At 41.6% G+C, this 25,710-nt stretch overlaps 3 protein-coding genes across 5 annotated transcripts; 1 reads left to right on the forward strand and 2 right to left on the reverse strand.

Annotated features, from left to right (window-relative positions):
* Nucleotides 1-482: 482 nt before the first annotated feature.
* On the reverse strand, nucleotides 483-8,976 carry tspan33a (tetraspanin 33a). The gene is made up of 8 exons (XM_071916010.2): nucleotides 8,697-8,976; nucleotides 6,079-6,136; nucleotides 5,473-5,600; nucleotides 5,122-5,196; nucleotides 4,304-4,399; nucleotides 3,990-4,118; nucleotides 3,606-3,767; nucleotides 483-2,497 (listed from the first exon to the last, which is right to left on the reverse strand). The coding sequence occupies exons 1-8, from the start codon at nucleotides 8,796-8,798 to the stop codon at nucleotides 2,396-2,398; spliced, it is 852 nt and encodes a 283-aa protein (XP_071772111.1). The 5' UTR covers nucleotides 8,799-8,976; the 3' UTR covers nucleotides 483-2,395.
* Nucleotides 8,977-11,344: 2,368 nt separating this feature from the next.
* On the forward strand, nucleotides 11,345-16,914 carry LOC139924827 (uncharacterized). 3 transcript variants are annotated; one of them, XM_071916014.2, is made up of 8 exons: nucleotides 11,345-11,477; nucleotides 12,276-12,478; nucleotides 13,190-13,300; nucleotides 13,734-13,826; nucleotides 14,197-14,307; nucleotides 14,709-14,829; nucleotides 15,090-15,296; nucleotides 15,510-16,914. In XM_071916014.2, the coding sequence occupies exons 1-8, from the start codon at nucleotides 11,453-11,455 to the stop codon at nucleotides 16,553-16,555; spliced, it is 1,917 nt and encodes a 638-aa protein (XP_071772115.1). In that variant the 5' UTR covers nucleotides 11,345-11,452; the 3' UTR covers nucleotides 16,556-16,914. The 3 variants fall into 3 exon arrangements, with proteins under 3 accessions (XP_071772115.1, XP_071772116.1, XP_078137991.1); XM_071916015.2 differs by lacking the exon at nucleotides 13,190-13,300 and having other exon boundaries at nucleotides 15,510-16,913; XM_078281865.1 differs by lacking the exons at nucleotides 11,345-11,477; nucleotides 12,276-12,478 and having other exon boundaries at nucleotides 13,224-13,404; nucleotides 15,510-16,912.
* A 1,866-nt stretch (nucleotides 16,915-18,780) lies between these two features.
* On the reverse strand, nucleotides 18,781-25,566 carry LOC139924828 (uncharacterized). Its single transcript, XM_078282243.1, has 8 exons — nucleotides 25,561-25,566; nucleotides 24,953-25,335; nucleotides 22,580-22,736; nucleotides 22,266-22,367; nucleotides 21,422-21,617; nucleotides 21,129-21,243; nucleotides 20,598-20,772; nucleotides 18,781-20,227 (listed from the first exon to the last, which is right to left on the reverse strand). The coding sequence occupies exons 1-8, from the start codon at nucleotides 25,564-25,566 to the stop codon at nucleotides 20,033-20,035; spliced, it is 1,329 nt and encodes a 442-aa protein (XP_078138369.1). The 3' UTR covers nucleotides 18,781-20,032.
* Between the last annotated feature and the right edge of the window lie 144 nt (nucleotides 25,567-25,710).

The following is a 25,710-nucleotide window of genomic DNA, read 5'->3' on the forward strand; positions in this document are numbered from 1 at the left end:
TGACATAAATCTTTATAATGAAGATACATAGTATACACCATAGTTAAGTAGTATCAAACAGATGTAAGTTAAATGAGGATGGGGTTTCTAGGGGAAAAAAATCAGAAATTAAGTCTTTTCTGAAATGATAAATGGCTTTTGATTATAACTGGTGGTCATAGCCACTTTCTGATTTGCAACTGCTTCACTGGGAATATCCCAAGCTTTAGCGATGATTCTGTAAGGCTATGGTTTTACATGGAGTTTTAAAAACGTATTACATATTTATACAATAGCAGTGGTAGATGTTGGTGTATGTGTGTGTATGGAGGGTACAGTTAACTCAAATACTATGTTAAATCAGTTTCCTTTGGGACATTCATAATGGACATGGGCTTCCTCTCTCCTGGTTAAGGTGGCTTCAGGAATACTTAACAGAAGCATAACTGCCAACACAGGCAATAACACACATGGAACACAAAACAAACACAGTTACATTATTTGACGTTTATGTAAAGTTTATTTGAATGCTCTGCTCTATGTAAAGATACCAAATCAACAGAAGAAACATTTTTCAAACGCGTCAAATCCCCCTGGGGTGCTGTTGTTATCAAATTAATTGGATGGTGCACTTGAGGTATTTGTATGGCTGCAGATGCTTTTGTTTCTCCTCTGCTGTCTTGAATGTGCCACTGGGTTAACTCTGCTCCCTCCTCTGTGCGTCTGTCTGGGCCTCCTTAAAGCCCACAGCAACATGGCTGCCTGAGTGAGTCAGAGGCAAAACCAGGGACCACACACAGAGCAACGCAGCCCAGGCCAAATCTCTCTCTCTCTCCCACACACACACACACACACACACACACACACACACACACACACACACACACACACCAAAACACACTCGACAACAGGAGAAACTGCTCTACAGAACCATAAATTGTGCATAAAACTGTCATTTTTCATTCACAACAGACAGTACGTTCAAATGCCTCGATTCAGTTTCACCCATTACATTATAAACAGCTAACATACCCAAAAAAAACCTCCAAAAAACCTGCTTTCACTTGTTTGTGGTATTACATTGGTGGATACATCTTGTATGTGCTGCAAAAATTACAGTATGGGAGTCCAAACAATTTAAACCAACTTACACATGTCATACATGCACACACATACATACCTATTATGTACAGTACATACATATACACACTCACATATGGTATGTGAAAATAGAAAAATAGAAACATTTTGACACAGATGTTTTACTGGTTTCACACACCAAAGTGGTTTTCTAATTCTAAAAACTGGGTGTTTTCATCAAAGATCTGTAACAAAACAAACTACCATATTTCGTAGCCATGTTATAGAGAGTCAAATCACCAGTGTAAACATTATTGTTACAGTTATTGTCAAACCAAACACCTTGAAATCATTAGGCTATGTAACAGGGATACAGGGCATTTTTGGGACCCAGAGGTAAATATTTATTTTAATGTGTAGACCTGTGAAAATACAAAAAACTAGATACCAAGTTGCGTACGTGCAATGCTCCAAAATCCAAAAGGCTTTCTTCATATTAAGGAATGTAGGTCTACCTTTTCTTTGAAATAGGTATTTCAGCTACAGTGAAAAATAATACATTTTAGAATATGAGAACAGTCACTGTAACGAAAAACCTTAACGCTGAATATAAATACAAATCATCTCTGAAATAAATTCCAGCAAATGTGTCACAAGTATTTCCCACACCTGTTAGCAGCCATGAAGCGACATTATTGAGCATGCATAGGTCATTCTGCCTGATTATTTATTTTATTTCATTTTATTAAATCAAGTGATATCGGAAAGTTGCTTTCCCTTGTCAGTTGGTTAATGCCTTCTGTAATATTGATGCAGCTGAAGCAAGGGGCACAGACACTCATGAGTTCCCAGTCCCATTTAGCATCTGTGGTGAAGAAAGGAGCAGTAGAAAAACAAACTGACTTATTGTAGACATAGTGCGGTCCATATTTAAAGATCAGATAAGATCTTGAGCACCAAACCACCTCTTCACCAGGCTTGGGTCTGAGCAAGACAAGGATGAAAAAATAAGGCCTCTTGGTAAATGCAAGCCTGCTCTATGTCCAACAGAGGGGGATAGAGTCCTACAGGCAGAGCTGCTTCTCACTTTTCCACCTGTTTCCTCAGTGTGTGCACACTTCCACCTCCACGCATCGATTTAAACGAACATTATTGGTCTGTCCATGTGCTCTTAACACTAATCCTGGTATTTTAAATCCAGGTGGGACGGAGAGTGACTGCTCATGTCAGGAAGAGTGGTATAGAGGCAAGAACGACTCAACTCATCTATCCACAGCTAGTGGTGACACCAGATTTCTGGTCCGGTCTGTCAGAATCTGGTTAGATCCGGTCTGGGTCAGTTCCAGGGGTCGGAGCGGTGCAACTGGTTGTAGTTCTGGAGCTCGATCTGGTCTTTAATCTGGTTGATCAGAATCTGAGACAGGAGGATCCCAACCAGCTGCGGAAGAGGAAGCACAAGACAGAGGCGTCAGCAACAGCGGTTAGTCAAGACCACCTTAGTCCAAGTCAGTTCCAAGACCAGGTCAAGTCGAGTACGAGTCAACACCAGGACCAAAGCAGTTTGAGACCAAGAGACCAAGACCCAGAGCAAGTTAAATCCTATTCAAGACCAAGACCAAAATAGGCAATAAACTGTGTACAATTCTTTCCAAATGTAAAAATAATGCTTAAGGAGCTTCATAAGGATCAACAGATATGTGGATCTGTCTGCAGGAGCTTCAACATCCAACTAGCACAGGATTTTGACTAATCAGTGCAAAGAAGTTTGAGGACCATTACATACCAGACCAATATTTTTTGTAATACTGGGGAGAAAATTAATGAACGTGGACCAGGTGGAGAAAACTGATTTTTGAAAATCTTTGGATAGACAGAACAAGAAATCGAGTCAACATCCAATAGGGGCCAAGACCAAGACAAGTCCGAGTCAAAAGACAAGTCTGAGTCAAAATCATCACAAGACTGAGACAAGTCTAAGACATCAGAAAAGTTGTCTTAATGTAATGATTGGTTTATGAACAACCTGGGGTAAAGCTGAATCAGGTACCTCCACTGTGTGCAGACTGAAGTCTGGGAGCTCCAGGACAAATAAACATGCTTTTGTTGGTGCTAAAGCAGCAGAACTTAGCTGTAATCCTTCTTCATTTGGTTTATTAGTGCATATGACTCTTATTTTTATTTTTTTTTTAACCTTTATTCAGGGGAGTTTCACTGAGAGCAATGCTCTCTTTTTCAGGAACGCCCTGATCACATTCACACCTGGAAGCTGATCAGTACAACCACAGTCTGATCTGCTGGCCACTGAGCAGCTCCACTGGAGCGGTTGGGGTTAAGGGCCATGCTCAAGGGCACCTCAGTGGTGGTAATGAGGGAGGGGCAAGCGCTGCTTTTCACTTTCCCCACCCAGATTTATCCTGCCGGTCCGGGGGATTGAACCGACGACCTTCTGGTCACAAGCTCGCTTCTCTAACCTTTAGGCCACCACTGCCCTTATAGGCGTGAACAGAAAGTGTGTGTTGGTGTGTATGTTGTCTGCTACATCCTACCTGTGGTATGGCCAGCCCCAAGGCAATGCCTCCCAATAGGAACAGGTTGCTGTGGATCCAGTTAACCAGCTTGTCTATGCAGCCATTGGTGTGGATGAAGGCTCCAGCTTTGAGGTATTCCTTTTCCTGCATGCTCCGCCCACACATGGTGTTGATAACTGCCTGCACAAGCACATAGACATGTACAACACACACACACACACACACACACACACACACACACACACACACACACACACACACATTTCCTTTGAAAATACTGACGGTTGAGTATGAAGCCATCCAAACACACTCTAGTATGTTGTATGCAAGCTATCAGCAAAACCAACATGTTTACTTTGGAAGTATCACTTCTACTTTCTGAAGAAGACAAAAAGGCTGGACCTCATCTTTGGATATGAGACAGCAGGAGAAGGGGACAGAGCAGCGCTCTCTGCTGGGGTTGTCGGGGGTGCAGTTGAAGTACATGTTGTGGGACCAGTCAGTGTAGGTCACACCACCACAGCAGTTGAACTAAGCACACAAATAGGCATTTGGGGAGGAGCAAATTAGAAGATATGCTAGACATATGTAAATATAAAAACAGCTCTGGTATTTGTAAAATATGTACGACAGTATGACATGAATCTTAGAATATCAGGATGTCAATTAAACAAACAAACACACACACAGAGTCTGTATTTGGAGAAAATCCATACCTCTTTCTGACCAAAGTCAATAAGGTTTTGTAGATCAATGTCATCTCTGTAATGGACAATGGCGTTGTTGATGATCTCACTCACTTTATCCCGTGCCTTGGCAGAATACAGAAAAGTCATTTCAGTATAAAAAGATACACAACATATACAATGTATAGACTGTATGTATAGACACAGTTGTCAAATCAGTGCAATCAGTGAGAAAGACACATCAACCTATTGGTAATCTTTTGTGGTGATTTGGTGACAAATTAAAATAAAGCTGTCTTTGTTATTGCCCTATAATAACCCCAGAAATCCAATCCATTCTCAAGCTCTTCATGCCTTTAAACAAACAAAATCAAGTTAAGTCTAACAAATCTGTCTGTGAGCAAACACTCTGATTTGATTCAACAGACAGAACAGCAGAGGGCGCTCTTTGGCAATCCTCTCATTTCTCCCTTCATACTTATTAAGCAAAAAGGGCCCAAAGCAAACCATTTATTAGTAGTTTCACCATTACATTAAACTGCTGGGAGAAAAAAACCCTGTATAAAGCCCAGCCTATGTAAGTGTATTTCAGGATATGCAATTTGGACTATGATTTATAATGTAAAAATAACATTAAATTTTAGTGGTCAGTATGGCCTCTCAATTATTCAATGAGAATCAACTTTTTCAAGGGTATTTTCAATGGACATGTCTGTGTTCAGGCAATCAATCAATCAGAAGCAGCCTCACTTATCAAATCCAAAAATACTGCAGTCTTGATCAAAACACTGTTATTGAAGCCCATTAAAAAAGAGAATCTCACTGTTGTAGTAATATTGATACATTACCTTATCTGAGAAGATGAAGCCCAGGATACCAGCAGTCAGCTGGAGTATGAAGATCACCGTCAGACAGATACAGAACTGGGTGGAAAAAGAGAGATGGGTACACTTTCAAAAACACTGCAATGTTTAATCTGTTTAGTGTTAATGTTTCAGAGGATGAATTCTGCCTGTTAAGGAAAGGACCCTGTTGCGACTCAGTGAATGGATAAATGAATAAATCAGTGAATGAATGAGACTTTAGAGAAACGTGCAGGAAAAGTAAGAAACCTAAGAGGGCTTGGACACGGACCTCCACTAGAGAGACAATGGAAAAAATAGACAACTAGAAAAATTGTTTGCAGACTGCTGACTGACCGTCTGCAGGAGGCAGATGTTTTCCCGCAGGGAGCCCACACAGCCACAGAAGGTGAGGAGGAACATGAGGACCCCCACGATCATCAGCAGCATGGCGGGGTCCACCGACAGACAGGCCAAGGCTGCCTCTGAAGTGAAGAGGGACAGAGAGGGTAAAGACTGGTGTGAACTGAGCCAGGCTGGCTTCTCTTTCAGGGACACAATTCATCCTCTGAAGCATTAACACAAAACATTTATGAAGGAGTTTTTTAAAGCCTCTCTGACTCTCTCATACTAAGTAGAGAGAGAATTTCAAATGCTACAAACAGTGCCTGCAAGTGGAATTACTTTACCCTTTTTGCATTTCTTACATTTCATTTTCTGGACTAAAGCATGAACAATGCAGACCTTGGATGTTGTGTTACCGGTCTGCTAAAGGCATGTTGCTGACAACATGTTGCTGACAACACGTTGCTGAAAGCATGTTGCTGAAAGCTTCGGCCTATTGAAGGACGCTTTATGGAAGCACAAAGCCACAACACAAGGATGGTCGTGACACTCGATACTCCCAGCCTCTCACACCGAATGTGAGGAATGACTGTATCCCATCAATGGAGGATCATTTACCTGCATGCTTCGTCATGCGGGCGTACACGCCGATCGACACCATCACCAGGGCGATCAACTGAAGGAGGGAAGAAAAAGACAACTTTTTTATTTTCACTTTAAGCAGGTATTGTGTGTTTCAAAATATCACAGATGGGATAATGAGTGGAAAAACACTATGATGAGTTCTCCCACTTTAGGAAACCTTTATTTATTCTGTGTTCATACTTGTCTGGGGAGTGGCGGCTTTTCCCAGAACACTTCATCATGATATGTAAGTTACAGCAATGTGAGGCAGGCATGCTTGGATATTTGCAGAAATGTGAGTCATAAAGAAGATAAAGATGCTAGCACCGATCAAATCAAAGCAAAAGTTTAAAATATACAGTCAAGATCAGAAAGAATCCACCTTGAACTTGTCAAACATGACCCAGTAGGAGTCAAACTGCTTACTGTGGCAGTGTTAGAAAAAGACCTTTTCACTCAGCACTCCTCTCCACTCAGGGAGATCCAAGCTCAGTCTCAATAGAATAATAGGGAGCCCTCAGCAATACTCTTCCCTCCCCAAATCAAATGGATCCAGTTACAACAGGCGCTGCTGCACCTTCTTGGGAGGGAACTGCTGCTGGAACAAACCAGACGAGACACCTGAAGCAAACAGTGTTTTTGTTTTTTTTGTTACATAATCGACAGAAAGATAGTGAAATGGGTGTAATCTGATTCTGTGGCTTTGTGGTCTACATGTCTGCAAGCGTTTTATTCTTGAAATGAGTAAACAGTCTAGTGAAGAGTTATGCTACAGCTAAAACTAACTCAGTTAAAGACATAGATTGTATAGATCCAGACTGATTCATTGGTAACGCTTCGGTTACACAACTGATACTGACACTGATACTTGTTGGTTAATGAGTCATCGTTGCATCAACTCACCAGACGTGGTGAATCAACAAAATCATCAAAAAAAAATTCCATGACATTTCTCAGGATTTTAGTCTAGATCACAAAAGCACCACAAAACATGTAGGAATCTTTGGTGTGTCTTTCTGACAAAACCCACTATAGCCAGAGGCAACAAAAAAAATGACAACAATACATTCCACCTTGAATAGCTTCAAGTTTTTACACGGTCTTATCCTGTCTGTACAGGGCCAACAGGCACGCTCACAGACTGGACACACTGTGATGCACTCATACGGGTTAGTTTCAAAGATGGTGCCACTTGTTCCACTGTAGACGTTAATGTGAAAGTAAAGACAGAAGACTATGGGACATGCAGACTTCATGAAGTGTCAGATATCACGCTGTGTGAACAAATGCAACACTTTTTTTTTTAACTGAGCATGTACTGCAGTGGGGAAAATAGAGCACAGCACAAACCCCAAAACCTCACATCCTGCCCCTATTCTGTTTGTTTCCTCATTCCTGCCAGCCTCCAGTTTGTTTAAACTCAGCATTTTGTAGTTCTCAGTTTCTCTGTGTTATTTGCTTTGTGGTTTCTGCCGCCCCAGAAAGCATTACAACCCTCCAAGCATAACTCCATGGCAAAGTCTCCTCATACTGCACTAAACCCCAACAATGCAAAGCTCAATCTGCAAGAACAGGCCTGATCTAAAAAGGTTTTAAGTCAAAAATCCCCTTAGAGCAGATGAGGTTATGGTCCCCAAGCACCTGACACAAAGCAAACCCAATGGTGTGAACTTTGCATAGTTTACAACCAGCAGCTACGCTTTGCAGTTACTTTTTAACATTTGTTTATAGTTGTTAACATCCTATAGTGTTACGGGAGACACAGTATAGTAATAATCCACTGTAATAACCTGCAGTGTTCACCAAAGCTTGTTTGAGGAACAAAAGTAACATATTTCACTAACTGTAAAATCTGCTGCACAGGCACCATGTTTCCCTTAGCCACAGAAAACTAAACTATCTGGAGTGGGGGCCCACTTCTCACACAACTCTGCGTGGCCCCATCAGCATATGAATCAATGAAACTTTGTGTCCCTTGGCAACTGCATAGGCCATGAAAGGGACCGGTGAAAGTGGATTGGCATAAAGTACAGTGTATGGTGCCTAAAAAACTCAATGGAGTTTTGTCTACCGAGTCTACGGCTTTTATGCATTGTTATTGTAATGAGTGTGAACAAGACTGAGCCAAACAGCCTCTAAGCTCGGTAAAAAATAGACGCTCTGTGATGAAAAAATAACCATATATTCACAACTACAAATTCCTGTGTTGCAAACCAATGATAAAACTTGGCTATTGTCCAATGTGTGAGCAGCAAGCACCTGGAGTGTCAGGTCTGCATGCGGGCCAGGCGTTCACTTCCCTTCTCCTGCTTCCTTCTTCTTTGACACTGAACTTGTAGTAAAACACCCGTCTAATTACAGCTAAATCAGACCATGCAGTAGTCCAGCTGGTACAGCAGACACAATTTAACACAAATAGGAAACACAGACTGCTGACTATAAAAGGTCACTGGACTCCTGGATTTCTTTTTATTCTCAACAGGTAGTTTAGGGTTGGTTACTGGCTGCCAAGACAAATAAATGATTAACCTGGCCACAGAATGGAAAATAAGGTTCCCACGCGTATGAGATCCGCTTTTCACTCATTCTTTTTATGGCTGAAGAATACTCACCCAAAATATCAAATTAAATATGAAGAGTAGGTACTTGACAATTGGACTGACAAAGGTGAAGTCCTCGTCATGCTCAGCTACGGCTCTGCGTCTTCTTCCCATGGCGACGAGTAGGCTCTCCAAACCTGTTACTCAAATTATCCAAATTTGTTTTGCGCACAAATGTGTAAGCTGCCTTTCAGAGCACTATCTAAAAAAGTTATCCATGCTAAAGCAAAACCGGAGAGACGTCAGCATGATGATCACATCAGGAGCGGGGGGTTTCCTTGTAATACTTGAGCCGACACGACAGCGATTGACTGCGCTTGGATTGAGTTGGCTGCCGCCCGAGCTGTCTGGAGGTGGGCGTGTAAACTCACTGGGTGTGTTACTATTGTCTCGTGTCTTACCATGTTCATATGACACCGCCTGGAGCACTGGCTCCCAAACACAACCCCAGGGGTCCTTCAGGGGGGGGGGGGGGGGGGGGGTCGAGGGTGCCCAGCAACATTAGGAATCGTTTAATTTCACTGTTATTTTATTCACTAGAAATTTACACAATGAGAGAATATGCAAGAATGCCTAAAGTGACCAGAGGTTTCATTCTTATCCCACCTGCAGTAGACAACCAAAATCTCAGATTTGAGTTGCCGGGACAAAACCTTTATCAAATGCTGGTCTGGTGGTCTAAAGCCTCATATTTGGGGGTCCTTTTCATGAAAAAGTTTGGAAAGCTCTGTTTATGATTCCTATGATTTAAGCGCATGCAATATGCAACAGGTTAGTTCTATTTCAAGTTGGCCTAGCCGCTTGCTACTTGCCCTCTCCTCCTAATGGTTTACTGAAATTTGCATACATACAATCAACCAATCAGAATTTAAAAAATTTTAAATTGTGGTAATCAAGGATGAAAATTGTACATTTCTGTCCAGGCTCCTGGAAAATTATCTTTATTCTCTAGAATATTAAGTAGCAGAGATGAGAAGCTCAGTCTTTATTTTAATTACAAATAAATCAAGAACAACCACAAAGCTGCAATCATGCTATCATTGGAGTGTGTGGTGAAGGGGCTAGGACGTTAGAGAAGCCTGATACAGTTAACCAAAAACATAATGTCTGAACAGAAAAGGTGTGACTATAAGGGTAAGTACTCAACACGCTTTCACTTCAACTTTCTTTCCACAGAAGAGCCAAATGAATAAAGAGCAACCCATTGTTTCTGTCCTCTGTGATGGAGAGAAAGGCTGGCAGCCCACAATATTCAGCCTCCAGCTCTCCATCACCACCCAAGAAATGACCAGGAGCATAGGGAGAGTGGAGAGATTAATAAAGTGTACACCCTAAACTGAAGTCAGAGATGCAAAGATGATACCTTGATGAGAAGGACAAAGAATTTGAAAAAGAAAGACAAAGGGGAGGAAAGTGAAATAAAACCAACTTTATGAGATTATTTGAACTAAGAATGTGGAGGAAAAACAAAAGCATCTGGATAAGAAAATCAAGAATATGAGGTGATGGAAATCTTTGAAGAAATCAATCATTTAAAGAAATCAAACAAGCAAAAGGCTGAATTGTTAAGATAAAAGCTCACACAGAGTAAGATGGAGTTTCTGCTCCTGGATAAAGACTGAAAAGTTGACCATCTTCAGGCCTGAGACGGATAAAAATAAAACCCAGGAACTGTGTCAGAAACTTGAAAAGGAAGTAGAGGCTCTCACAATCCAGAAAGGGAAGGCGGCTAAAAGTGAAACCTAGTTAGAGTTGAGGAAAACACATGAGGAGGAGGAGGAGGAGGAGAAGGAGAGAGGGTGAGGTGGAGGCAAGAGAGATAAGGAATAAGGCAGAGATGGAGGGGATGGAGCTGGGAAACCATCATCCATCAGCTGGTTGAGTAGGTCGCTCCTGAACCTCTCACTTACATCAATCTATTGCACCTATCCAAATGCTTCTGTTACGCATTTATCCAGCCTAGGAAATGAAGGGCTTTGTTCTAAAATGTGGTATCCACCATTTCCAGAAATGGACTTGGACTCTCAACCAGATCTGAGAATGATTTGTGCACATTTGCCATCTGGCTGCTATCTATCTGGCTCGTCTACAGAGAGATTTCATAGAATCTGGAAACAAACAATGAGAATGAGACTGAAACTGCAGAGAAAAGTTTGGTTTTGACTGACTCTCTTCTCTGACAAAAGTGAGAAATGTGCGCCATCTAAAGGCATAAAGATGCACCTCCCATTTTGTATGAAGTGTGTGTGTGTGTGTGTGTGTGTGTGTGTGTGTGTGTGTGTGCGTGTGCGTGTGCGTGTGTGTGTATGTGTGTGTGTGGTCCTTATGGACACAGTGACAGTAACCGTGGTGATTTTACAGGGAACATTACCTGGTTTCCTCTACTGTGAAATACAGCTAATTTGAATATAATCTCCTCTCACTTAATTGCTCTCCTTCTCTCCTCTTCTGTCCTCTCGTGCACTTTCCTCTCCTATTCTTCTCAGTATGTCCCCCTTTGTACCTCTTCTACATCTATATTTTCCACACGATTTTAATCAGTAGGTTCCCGTGCTAATTTTGATCAGCGATTTTTGCAAAAAACAACGAAAAAAACAAAACTTTTATTTTGAAGTTAAGCACGCAAAGAACGGTGGGATACAAAACATCCGTGTCCAACCCGGAAGTTCTTAATGTTTCTTCCTTTACTCAGTTCAAAGAGGGAATGTTTTAACTCTGTGAGATGAATAAGTGATATTTACGTTAAATGTATAGGACGTTTTTATACGATGGAAACCGTGTGGAAAAGCGAAGGTTTGTGCAATTATTTGTCTATCTACAAAGCTAAAAGCTAACTGACGAAGCTGGCTAACTGCTAGCTGTATTTATGGTGGAGACTCGAGGTAGCAAGAGACCAAGCAGGTGTTCTCCTTGTTTGAGAAGATAATAAAATGCATCACTATTACCTTGGTTACTGTACATTTGAGAGAAAACTTGGGACGTGGACAAATTGCCTACAGAATAGTAACCATTTAGCTACTAACGTTACGTTATAACTAATGCGTTGTCCTAACTAACCTAGGCAGCTGTTTGTATTGTAGCCATCCTCTGACACGAGTCTGATTACTGAGCCTAGCTCCCAATGCACATAGGTTATTAATGTTAAATTGGCCCTAAAACATAATTCAGATATGCCACCTCTGCTTTCTGGGACAGGTATGAACAGGAACAAGTTTTCCTAAGTTAGAAAGCAGGGCACAAGGACTGTAATCTGTAAAACTGCCTTTCCCAGCCTGTTACAGAACACAAACATTGTCCAACGTAGACAGTAATTTTCAACAAGTTTTGTAAGTGTATCAATGAATCTGTCTGCAAGTGGCTAGGGTGTGCCAATGAACAGGAATATTTAAGTACAACAATACAATGAGTGAGAACTTGTTAATCAGCTTGTTAATGAAAATCGTTTTTAAATACAGCTACCAATCTTTCTTTAGCCACAAGTGAAAAACATGATGGGAATATGGTAGTAATTGCATGCACCATCTCCCTGATCAACAGAAATCCATTTAAGATTTGTTTTTGTAATAATCTTGTCTCCCATCTCCTTGCCAGGTTCCCCTCTTCCTCTGCCCTCCCTACATCTCCTGGTTCCCCCGGTGCGTCTTATGTCTGCTTTCATGTGGCAAGTAGCCCAGCAGCGCAATGTGATGCAGTATGACAAGCTGGTGGAGTTTATCAGCGTGGTGACGGAGATCGTTCCAGAGCTTCTGAGCTCCAGTCAGAGAGCTGAACTCGTCCTGGGACTGAGGGCAAAGGTGAGCAATTGATCTGAGATGTGATTTTCTTTTGCTTCTGTGTCAACTTTAACATATCTGGCGGTCAGCTCTGTTAAGTAACTGCAAAATGGTACGAATCGATAGTTTCATATTGCTATCGCAGCTTGGCATTGCCAGAAAGAGACTGGTACTATTAACTGCAGGTTCAAGCAGATATAACCCTGCACTAATATTGCTGGCAAATATTCGCCTTTTGTAAATGTAGTGGTGCTTATATTGATTTAAGGATGCACTGATAAAATAGTATAAAGTTAGATTTTTTTGCACAGTAACAAATTTCACTTTTACACGAAATCTTTGAGAAAAGTGTGCATCTTGCAAGGGCTACGAATCGATAATGTTTTTATGTTTGTTTTAGCAGTGAAACAGCCTTCACTGTATCCCTTTGTCTCAATGACTCTTGGGATACTTTCCATTAAGATGTTTATCTTTTGCTGTCTAAAAAATCTTAAGTGCATCACCTTAATTTTCCTTTCTTTCCTTCCCACCTTGATTTGCTCTCATGTGCATCAGGATGATATATTGTAGTTTTGGTGTTGGAGGCAGTGGCGTTTGGGGGTATTTTTAGTGTCGGTTCCTAATTTTGGTCTCTTGCAGTGGAGATCATTTTATATCTGTAATGGGAGTCACAGTTTTCCCTGGTGTTTCCTGCTCTCCTGAGCTGAGTCTCCCACCTCTGCTCTGTTGCAGCTGGTTCTGGAGTTGTGTCGTAGTGACGGTCTGGCCAACCTGCAGACCATCCAGAGCCACCTGGATAAAATCCAAGCCTGCAGCGCTGACCTGAGCTCCACTCACCGGCAGGTGGGTCTCCTCAACAAATCTGAAGCTCCACATTCACAGCTGCTCCATATGGAGGAATGATCCACAGACTTGAAAATCTGAGGTGCTCTCACAGTCATGCAAATGTAATTATATGTAATGTCATTACTGTAATCTGATTCCAAAAAGTTAATCACAAAAATAACAGCAATCAGATTACAGATACAACAATTATTTTCATTATCGGTTAATCTATTTATTATGGTAGTAATGAGTAATGGATTACACTTTGAATGTTGGTGGTGGTGGTTTTGACCCTTACACTCCTGTGTGTGTGTGTGTGTGTGTGTGTGTGTGTGTGTGTGTGTGTGTGTAAGTTTCTGTGGATAAAAGCAAGAGCTAAACACCTAAAATGTGAAATGTAATGTAAATGTAACCTTTCCCATCCTTGCTGATTTTCTGCACCTCTTGACAGACCAGCACTGAAGTCCTGAAGGCTTACACCAACTTTTCTAATCTGGTTCAGAAGTTGCTGGATGTTCCGTTTGAAAAGGAATACTTCTTCCAAGTGAGTCTATTTCGCTCTTCTGTCTGTGAGAAATGAATATCTCCAAAAGATCAAGGAGTAGGAAAATAGACCTGTTTTATTAATCAAGGATGATAGATTGTTGATGTTAATGGATTTATATGAATTTCAGGAGCTCATCCTTTAAAGACCCCAAATTCATCCTAAAACTTACCTACCAGTTTTTAACTAGATCCAAACATGTGGGTGGGTGGTAGACTAAAATGTGACAGAAGCAAAAGTGGAGTTACAGTTTTTAATCGACAACAGCGGTGAAGTTTCCTGTCTGTTGGGTAACCATAGCAGCATGTGCTGATAATTTAAATGCCAAGTGTTGTTGCTGTTTACCAAGACTCTCTGACTGTTTCTGTAGGAGGTTTTCCCAACAAACTACGGCTCTGCCTACGACCAAACGCTGCAGCAGCTGGTGTCTGAGTTCCTGTCCAGGCTGGAGCAGCTGCTGCCAGCGCCAGACTACACACAGGTACTGAGACGGAAATGTCAGAAAATGGGAAAAATAATAAATCTCTCATTTGGTTTTACTGTGGTTGAACATTTTCACTTCCTAATATGAGCTGCACGATTAAGGCTAAAATGATAATCCTGCTTATTATGTAAAATGTCTCAATTGTTTGGTGAACAAAATTATTTTGTTTTACTTTTTTCTATAGTACTAATATAAACATCTTGACTATTTTCCATCACAAATAAATGACACAAAATGTTTCAATATTGCCCAATTCTGTGATTATTAAATGTGGAAATCGCGACATAGTGCCATTATTCCTAGTATTCTGTTGCATCACCACCATCTGCACTAGAAGAATCAAATTTGGAGTCTCTCTTGTCAAGCTGCATCTCTTTGGTCTTCCCTCTGCGCCTCAGACAGCAGCATGGCTGGCTGAAACAGCCGGTGTAGCAGAAGATTTCGGCCGGCATCTGTCTGACCCCTTTGCCCTGAAGACTCTGCTGCTTCACCACAGACAGCTAGGGACTCTCAGCACCCGTGAGTTTCACAGAGACTGGGCAGATCGTTTTCTCTCACAGAGGAGGATCTGCCACGAGACAAAAGGAATAAGTCATGACTGATGCAGTTGCATGTATGTGTAAAGGAACAAGGTGCTTTCTTTCTTTCTTTCTTTCTTTCTTTCTTTCGACAAAGTAAGGCAGATTTTTTCTACTGTTGCACTCATTGTTAGTCTTCCTGGATAAATGCATCGTCTAAAAGCCAGATATGTAAAATGTATATTTCTTCTTCTATTATAGGTCCTTCATGCAGCCGGAAAGACATCATCCTCTCCACACTGGCCCTCCCTCCGGAACTGGGAGTGGAGAAATACTCTGAGCTGTACAGTGAGGATGATGATTATAACGATGAGGAAGAGAGACTGGCAGTGCGGGACTCAGAAGATGAAGACTCGAGTCAAAGCTCGGACATCGCTAGTGACGACTGGTCGCCAACAAAGAAATCAGGTTAGACAAAACTGCAAATAACTAGCTAGCTTGGGTGTCTGAAGAAAAGTAATGATCCAATTGAAAATGTTGATATGAAACATATGATTGGGCACTGGTAATTTCTCCAAAGACATCATTAGTCTTCATCCATAATTCTGTCTGTTTGGATAATATTGTGAACACTACAGTCGATCTGTCATACCAACATGCTGCGCTGCCTGCTGTTCCCAGGTCATCTGTCCAGTTTATTCATCTGTCCTCAGTGTCCATTTGCTCACCGAATAAAGAGGAGGGTCCAAGAGCACATCCAGAGGGAGCACCGGACGAGAGCTCCCCTTAAGAAAAAGGAATCTGTGAGAAAAGCCAGTGGAAGGACTGAGCAAAAAAAGAAAGACTTGATCATTGAAAATAAGAAAGGACACAAACGGAAAAGCGGCTCACAGAAAAACGGGGATCGCAAACAGAAAGACACAATCGAAAAGAAGAGGGAACGCAAACAGAAGAAAGGCAATTCGGAAAACAAGAAGGAGCAACGCAAGCGGAAAGAGCCCACGGGGGAAGACAGGAGGTTTCTGAGCACGCGACCAGTGAACAAGAACTTCACAGAGGAGGAGACCAAATGCCCAAAGTGTGAAAAGGTGTTTGAGCTTCCGAATCAGCTGAAGACCCACCAGAGGCTGCACACCCTCCCGTACCACTGCAGCCAGTGTGAGAAGGGGTTCACCAGCAAGTCCGGCTACTACCAGCACCAGAGGCTCCACAAGAGAGGACGGATATTCGCGTGCGCCCAGTGCAACAGAGGATTCCTGTGCACCTATTCGCTCAAGCAGCACGAGCGCAAGCACGCCGAGGGCCCCAACCACCTGTGTGCGGTCTGCGGGAAGCGCTTCAGCAAAGTGGGCATCGTACGGCACATGCTGATGCACAGAGGGGAGAGGAACTACCTGTGCACCACGTGCGGGAAGTCGTTTCTGTCCTCGGGAGAGCTGCTGCTGCACACCCGCTCTCACACGGGGGAGACGCCCTACACCTGCACCCACTGCGGGAAGGGTTTCTCCAGCAAGAGCCACCTAAACGTTCACATTCGCTCTCACACGGGCGAGCGTCCGTACCCCTGCCCCCAGTGCCCCAAGCGCTTCCTCACTCTGAACTGCCTCAAGAGACACACGCTCTGCCACGACGGGGTGAAACCGTTCAAGTGTCCGAACTGTGGCAAGGAATTCTCCCAGCAGGGTAATTTGAAAAGACATTTGACGACTCACCAACCTGACACATAATGTGGAGTTTTCGCTGTCATTCAAATTCAGAGATGTTACCCTTCCATGTTTGCAGAAAACCGGTAGAAAATAAAAAGCAATTGGAAAATATTGAAGTAATTTCCTTTGTTGGGATGTGATCTGCATAATCAGAGCAAACTTCTTCCTTCATTCAAATCTTTGGAGATGTTCACCACCTCAGATTGTTGGAGTCAAGTATTCTGTAGTCGCTACAAACAAATGTTCAATTTTGCAGTGTTTGTTAATTAGAAACAAATGCAAATTAAAACAAATGAAGTTCCTCAGGTTTGCTTTGGTTTCTCCATTACGTTTTGCAATTACAGTAATATTAACCCCTTATTTTCCCTCACACAGCTTTGTGGTGACAACATGTTTTCCCAAATGATAAAGCATGTCTACAACAAATTAAAAATGACAATCTCATTGTTGGCCAGAACTGGAAGTCACTGCCTTTTGCCTTTGTGGGGTAGTTTAATGACACACACACACAGTTGTCTGGTGCAGAACAGTTATCACTTTTATAAATGAAAGAATTAAAGGTCATTTTAATGTAAAAGCTCCAACATTGTTTGCTTTCTATGTTGTAAAAGTTCAACCAAGGTTTGGTTTCTTTGGGTTCCAGCTATTTACATTACAAATATTGAATTTAGATCATTTTAGTAAGATGTGAATTTTGTTTTAGGCTAATTTCTCTGTTTTAGATATTATGTAATTATGTTATTATAGTGCTGTTTTGCCATGTAATTCCAGTCTTTTCCCCCAAATGCCACATCTAAGTTCCTTTGAGAACCATAATTGTGAGCAAAATTATAAGCACTCCTGCTATGTGAAAAATAATGTATTTCTTAACAGTTAAGTGATCTAAAGCAATCCATAAACATATTAGTGAAAACAGCATATAAACTGTATTAAATCTGTGACAATGGGCTGAAGGGTTAGTGTTATCCCACCAAGCATTGAGTAGTGGGCCCACATATTTAGTTACATAAATCAGGAATCTTGTCTTCGTGCAATTACAGTATTAGAGGTTTCTCTGCTGATATTGTTGAAGGTTATACAATTACTGCAAGTCGGCTGCAAAATTATTTAACAAGTATCAATACTAGTATTCAGTCTGGACTAGAATCAGAGAAAACAGAAGATGGGACTAGAGTACGTTTGAGGTTTACATCGGTGCAAACAGTAAAACTTTGTACATTAGAAAAGCTGTGAGGCTTTGTAAGTTTAGAGCCCAAGCTTGTAGCCATAGCCGCCTTTTAATTGATGGTGAAACTAGTGACCCAAGAAATACGCAGGCCAGCTGTCAATGTGAAAAGGTCGACCCAGGTAAATAGACTCTGCAAAACAACCCTGGTGCAGATGAAACTCTGGTCCACTTGATGTGAAAGTTAAGTCCTTTCCCCTTTCGTGAAGCCTCGCCTCCTCGGCCTGTTTTTGTGGCACACGAGATGTAAAATGAACAATATTCAAGAGTGGTGTCTCCAAAGTTGAGACATTACAGCAGTGACAGTGAGGCTAATGAAACATAACAACATTTGGCTCAGGAACGCTTGAATAAAGTTGTACGCGCTGCTTGTAGTTGTGTGAAGCTGTCGTTCGGTGATTTAGCCAGTTTTTATTTTTGCTTAGATTCCTAAAGAAACTGACTGTTTATTCTTGTTCAGCAACATCATCATAAGAAGAGATGAAGCAGGAAGAGGAGAGGGAGGAAAAGGAGGAGAAAGAGGGGTAGGAGGAAGAAAAGAGGTGGAGGAGGAGGAGGAAATAATCCAGTTACCCCTTCCCACCAATACTAAGACTACCAGCATCAATACTTTCATCACCATCACCACACTATCAATATCATCACCCCCCACCTTTAATATCACCACCCATCACTCTGCCTCTCAGCATCATCATCATACAAATAAATCACAGTCAAATCAAAAATAATCCTTTGCATTCATTTGTCAGTTTAGCCTTCATTTCTGTTTCTTGTCTTATTAATTTGTACTCGATTTAATTTTGTTCATTGCTGACTAAGTACTGGTTCATTTTTAGTTTGGTTTTTTAATAAGTGATCCTTACAATGAGAAAACAGAAAAAATGAATATAAAATGAACATAAAGAACTTCTGGCCAAATGTATTTCCTGATATGAACCAATGTGAAAGTTCAGTGATGTGACTGTTTATATGCTGATACTATTCAACGGTAAGAATGAAAGCATCAATAGATGATGTGGATCAGTTTATTAGTGGCTGGAGGTAAACATGCATAGGATGACCTAAAACAACAGATCTGTACTTTCTAGCCAATCCAGTCCTTTGTTGTTCCATGAAGCTGATATGAGCTGAGTTATTGGCACTTTTTACCTTAACTGAGCAGCAAAATAGGATTTTGTTTGTTCATTTGGCTTGAATACTTTCTTTAATTGGAAAATACAAAACCCATGCATTTGCAATTTAGAATAAGATGAGAGCCTGTATATGAAGTATTTTTCTCCATCTGTAAGTAAAGATAATATGTTCATCAGAAGAACAGCATGACTGGACCCAACAGAGAAACAACAAGAAAATTGTACTAAAGTAATCTACCAGAGGTTCATGCATATGACAACGTGCAAAGCATTCTGTTGTTGGGCCTCAGCCAACTGTAAAACGTCACCAGGTAGGACAGGGCTTTCATCAGGTCTCTGTCAAAGTCATGTTTAGCAGGAAGTCTGGATTTTCATTGCAGCATCTGTAGCATCTGCAGCATCTGTAATCTGCAGCATCTGTAATCTGCAGAATCTGTAATCTGTAGCATCTGTAGTCTGCGGCATCTGCAACATCTGCAGCATCTCCCTGAAGCTAAGTGATAAACTCCAACATCATCAGCAAATTGTTAGATGGATTTGGTCAATCAGACTGGCAATGTGGAGGAGGTTGATGGAAGAAAAGTAGAACCATACCTAGTTGTTCAACTATCAATAGTGAGGCTGTCTGGGATCTCGGTTTGAGATCACAGACAGATTTGCAATTCTTGCATAACAGATACAATGCCTGTATTGCACAAATGCACTGAATGTACAAAATATTAGTTACATCTTCCTGATATTGAGTTGCAGCCCCTTTTGCACAATCTACATCTCACTTGTCTCAAAGCTTAAAAATCCTTCTGTAGCTCATCTGCATCGCTTTGTGATTGGTATAGATTTAATAAGGGAAATCAATAAGGGATAGTGGCTTTTACCTGGATTCACCTCATCAGTGCACTTCATGAAAAGAGGAAGTGACCCTATTGTTTTCTACATTCAGTGTATGTTGCATTTGTGGAGAGAGCTCTGCTTTCTGTGAAGTTTGACAGTATCTCAGACCACAAGTAGGTTTGAAACTTGTAAATGGAAAACAAGTCGTGGCTGGATTGAGAGTCGGCTGTGGGCAGGGATGTTATCTGAGATTTAACATCAGAAAAGCGAGATTGGCTTGTTTTCAGACTGATTAGAAATCCCAGCAATTCAATTCCCCTCCTCCAGTTCACCGATCAAAAGGTCTTTGCTGGGCAGCTTCATGTTGCTCAGGGCAACGTTGACTTGTTCCACCAATCGCGGGGCGAACCTCAGCAGACCCTCGTCCCTGACCAGATCACTCCTCTTCAGTGCCGTGTTCTTCTGCCGCCGCATGTGGTAAAGCTGTCCCAGCTCTGGGCCAATCTATGGAATAAAATGAAATAAATGAATTACTGCAATAAGAAAGAAGGTAAAAAGAAATAAGAAAATAATTAAATCAAACAGAAAGCAAGTAAACCAACAAACACAAATAAACCCAAATAAGCAATTCTAAATGAAATATTGAATGAACACACACACACACACACGCACACACACACACACACACACACACACACACACATACAAAATGGAAAATGCATCTTTATGTCTTTGGATGGCGCACATTTCTCACTTTAGTCAAAGAAGAGTCAGTCAAAACCAAACTTTTCACTGCAATTTCTTTGTGATTTTCATTGTTTGTTCCCAGACTCTATGAAATCAGAAGCAAACAGCCTGCCAGCCTCCTCCTGACCTTCACTGTGCCTCCTCCTGGGTTGTGCAGCTGGACGGCGTGGACCTCCATCTGCAGGACGCTGCGGGGGTTTACCACCAGCTTCCCTGTGGTGAAGCCCGCGTCACCTGGCTCCTTCAGCACATGGAGCAGGAAGTTGACCCCAGGAAGCCCCGCCCACTCTGCTACATCAAACCTGGAGGGTACAGCAGGTTTTTTAATGTTCTTTCTTTCTGTTTGTTTCTGCTCTCTTTATGTCGTAATATTGGTAATTTGTTGGTTTGTTGAGTCCAATATGGTTTCTGAATTTTGGGGTTTAAGGAGATATGAGTGTTCAGGGAGTCACAGCACAAATCTCCAATTATAGCTGATTGTTTGTTTGTACGCTTGTTTTATCCCTTTTCTTTCAGATGATGATGATTATGATTATTATTGTTATTTCATTGCTTCCTTTTGTTTGCTGGAGGGAGACGTTTTTGTCAACTACAGCCTGTACTACAAGTTGTAATTAATTCATTCACTCAGTAACACATTCACTCCTTTCTTCCTAACCTGCTGTCTTTCTCCTTTTCTTCAATAGGGAAGATGTTGTTGGCAAAGTAGAAGTTGACGTTTTCTCCATGTTTGCTCTCCAGTGTGGACAGGAGCTCTGCCCAGCTGTCACTACCTGAAATACAACAATATAATACAACATAACATAGCATAACATAACATAATTTACAATGGAATTATTATGCACACCACCATCTTTATCCCAAACACACTCTCACCCACACTCTCTCTCTCTTATGTGCAACACAGTGTGTGTTTGTCTCTCTGTCACACACACAGACACACACAGCTACCTGTGGGCAGTATGACTTCGTCTGCGTCATGCATGAACAGGTATCTGGTCTGGTACATGTATCTGTACACACAGTCGTTGTTGGCAGGTATCTGGCCGTAGTAGTGCAGGTCACCAGGCGACAGGGAGGGCAGCCAGCTGGATGATACCTTGAAGTGGGTGTCAATCGGCCAGGACAGCACCTCAACCAGACCCACCTGGGACGGTGTTTCACATTACATTAAGGCCGTTTAGCTGATGCTCTGACGCAACAGTAGAAAAAGCCTCGATCATCAGTAGAAGTCAATGCACAAACACATGGGCAGGACCAAATCTGTAGCAGGCTGATCCAGCTCGAGGCCTTGAGTTTAATACATGTGCCACAGAGCCATAAGAGCTGGAAGGCATTATAAAATGGCACTAATCTTGCAATTTTCTCTTAAGTCTTTGATTATTACCAATACACAGGATCTGAGGTAACTATTGCTTGGCTGAGGCAAAATCTGAAACCTGGCTGAATGATGTCACAGACAAGACCCAATCATATCCTGCTCAAAGCTTCAGTTTTATGACTAATTGGTTATTAAATAACTTGAACATAAACAGCAGTTGGTGTTCAGTCTACTCACTAATATATCTGTGACAGATGGGTTACCGACAATAAGTTTAATGGTCCTGGTGTACACATCTATCCAAGTTCCTAATTAATTATTTCTAACTTGAAGTTCCAAACATAATGATTGAAGTTTTCTGTAGACTATGGTTGGTTGTGATTATTAATGGAAATGTCAGTGTGTCCACTGTCACATGTGGCATAGCAAGCTCAAGAGACTAAACAGCTACTCTGGTTGCTATAGTTACTGTACCTGGTTGCTGTAGTAACGCAGCACCTCCTCCATGGCAGGGGAGCAGCTGCTCTTATAGACAATGACCCTCTGAGCCCCTAGGAGGCGATACAGCTCCATTGCCTGGAAATAAAAATGTAAAAATGCGAATTATTTGGCTAATCATTTGGTTGATTTTAACGAAATGCTTAGGAGGGAAACCAAACGGCTAAAACAAAATGGCTGCAAATTGGAAATATGAAATCAAATAAAAGAAAGAGCTAGTTATTGCTCAACTTTATATCATGTAGTGTGATGTATAATAATATGCATTAAATAGATGTAATGTCACTAACCTGGATGAACTGAAGCACATTGTCATAGTGATTAAACATGGTGGACAGGCACACAGTGAAGTTCAGAGGGAAACTGGAGCGGCGTTCAGCCTGGTTCAGGACAGGCAGGACGGTGATGTCATTCTGCTCCACGCCTTCAGACAGCAGCCCTGCGTACCTGTTAAGTTTCAGTGTCAGAAAACATTATTTCCTATAATACACTCATCTTAGATATGGGTTCACAGACACGAAAACAGGGAAATGGCGTTGCAATTGTAAAAGCAAAAGATCAAGTGTTTAAAAAATAGATTTTAGCTAAAGTGTGACTGAATACATCAATTTACCTGAATTTGAATAAAACAATCACTGGTTACATTTACTGCACTTTGCTTTGTTTGCACATAAATAAATTGTAGCAATATGTAGCCCTTCAAATGACACCTGTTAAACACCCTGACTGGTTGACCATGTTCCTGGGTTTATTTTCTTCAACTACTAGGCTATCTAGATGCTGAACCCCCAACTTTTATAAAAGATTTGAGATATGTTTCAGAAAAAGTGGATTCTATTTGACAAACTACTTTAACTGTAATCAATCAATCAATCAATCAATCAATCATGTACTGGTTATCTCTAAGGTGCGCATGTGTAACTGTAAGACTGTACGGCTTTACTAAAAAGCACCATGTGTTCTGTGTCAACCTAACCTGGATAAATAGACCAAAACGCCACACACCCACATCACACATAATGTTTTTATCTTTTCTTACATTTCCTTTGTTTTTCTGCTCTTGAAGATAAGAGTGATTTATCCAGGATATCTTGACACTTCACCACTGTTATCTCCCATCCACACCCTGTTACACACATTCACATCCGCTGGTAGAAGGGCTCATGGGGAACAATGACACTACTATACTACTACTATACTTTTTACTCCACTACTACATTTATGTGATGGCTGTACTTACTAGTTACTTTGCAGAATAAGGTTTTACATGCAAAACATACAATAAGCTCATAAAATATGATGCATTGTTAGAGTTTAAACTCCCCAACAGTATATGGAGTAGTTAGATCTACAACATTAAAACACTTCTCACAGCTTAATGCATCAATAATTTAACACTCTGAAAGGGACTGTTCTTCACAATGAGTACTTTTACGTTTGATACTTAAGTACTGTTGAAGGAAATAATGTTATCTTTATAGTCAATGCATAATATATACTTAATCAATATAATCAAAGAGAAATATATATTTGCACATTCCTTTGATCAGACAGCACACATACATGTACTATGCACAGTAAGAAGAGAGTAGAGAGAAAGAGGCCTTTGATACCAGCTCATGCCAGTAAGTTTCTCACAGACAAGCGAGAATAATGGGATTGTTATTGCCAGAAAGTGAGGTTGTATCCAATATTGCACGCAGAAGAGCATTCATATCAAGGACAAAATGATCCAGGAATTAGGGAGGAAGGCTCCTAGTTTCGGCCCTGAGGTACAAAACAGCTGGTGCTTTCCATCACCAATAGATGGATTGACGCACTGACCATATTCCGACAGTTAGACCAATTAGAGAGCCACATTAGGTAAAGTTTGGAAGCAGTCTATCCTTCTAGGTGGAGCATTGTGTGAAGGGGGGTTAGAAGATAGAAAAGAACCTGAAGATGAGAATTCTTGGTCAGACCCTTCACATAATCAGTTGTATCGTGTACTCTGTTATCTGAAGAATAAAGCAAAGGAAATTCTCATTCGTTCTGTGTTCAGCTCCTCGAACCTGAAGTGGAAGAGAGAAGAAAATCCACTACGACAGTACATTTTACTGCTAATACTTCTATACTTTTACCTAAGTAAATTATTGAATGCAGAACTTTTACTTTTAATGAAGCATTTTTCCATTATGGTATTGCTACTTTTACTTTAAGGGTAACCAAACCCCACCCAAATCTGTGGTGAAGCCTGACACCTAATGGTGAAAAGTAGGGTAGTGAACTGGCCTTGGCCCGGCCTGGCATAAGAGGTGGAAAACGTACTCAAATCCAGCCAAATCAGCCATCTGCTATTGGCTGGTCTTTTTGCCAGGTGATGTCACCTTCTATAGAGTAAACAGGTGGTGACATTTCAAAGACCAGCCAATAGCAGATGGCTGATTTGGCGGGATTGGAGTACGTTTTCCACCTCTTATGCACTTATTCTACTGCCAGCATTTACTGTTATGCCTACTGTACATTAGAAGACTAAGAGCTAGACTACAAATGGCATAGCATCTCACATTAATCATTTGTTTAAAGCTTGTCTTTCCATCACAGAGCCAGAAATGTTTTTCCGACAGTGTGGCAGGTCACCAGGTAGCTCGTATTCAAAAAGGTCAACTGAGAGTGTGTGGTACCTGGGTCGGCAGCCGTCAGGTATCTGACACAGGAAGTCCCCTGTGCTGTAGGGGAAGAAGTAGTGGGAGGGGTGGGTGTTACGTTCTGCTGCCACGGTAACCAGACGGCCGTCGTTATGGCAGCAGAAGACGCAGCGACTCCGCTGTTTGTCCTCTTCCCGCCACACGATGGCGAGCAGGCGGACGCTGGCCTTGGCCGCCCGGTGCTCATGGAAGGCGTTGAGCAGTGATGTTTTGGAGCCGTGAATGGGGGTGAAGGGGTGGGAGCCGACCTTCACACCACACCGCTCCCTGGACTGGAGGTTTCGAGAGGGAGAACAGAGGGAGGAGTCACTGAGACCACGAAGGAGAGAGAGGGGCGGGGTTGATTCAAGCCCACAACACTGCCAGTAGATTGTATGTGCCCGCTTATTAGATCTCTGCTGTGGTTAACTAGCTTACTCCTCTATTGTGAAAATGTGACTTTATTAATTGTGTCAATCACAGGCCACCGTAAGCTGTGCCAGAAATCATGCTGTTGCAAGTCTTGGTCTCTGACAGCCAGTGGTTGATAAAGCTCATAGATTACTTAATGGCACTTTAATGTTGCATCAGCAGGTTGTTCTCACAGTCATTGTACTGTAGCTGTTTCTTGTCACATCACACATGACATTTTTGGTATGCAAGTCCCAAGAACCTGTAGTCACCTCCACCATCAGGAGTAACACAAAAGTCAAGTCTGTCAATCACTGCCACTAACCACAAGTAATATTAACACA

This window comes from Centroberyx gerrardi, chromosome 24 (genome assembly GCF_048128805.1).
Source record: "Centroberyx gerrardi isolate f3 chromosome 24, fCenGer3.hap1.cur.20231027, whole genome shotgun sequence".
Classification (NCBI taxonomy): domain Eukaryota; kingdom Metazoa; phylum Chordata; class Actinopteri; order Beryciformes; family Berycidae; genus Centroberyx; species Centroberyx gerrardi.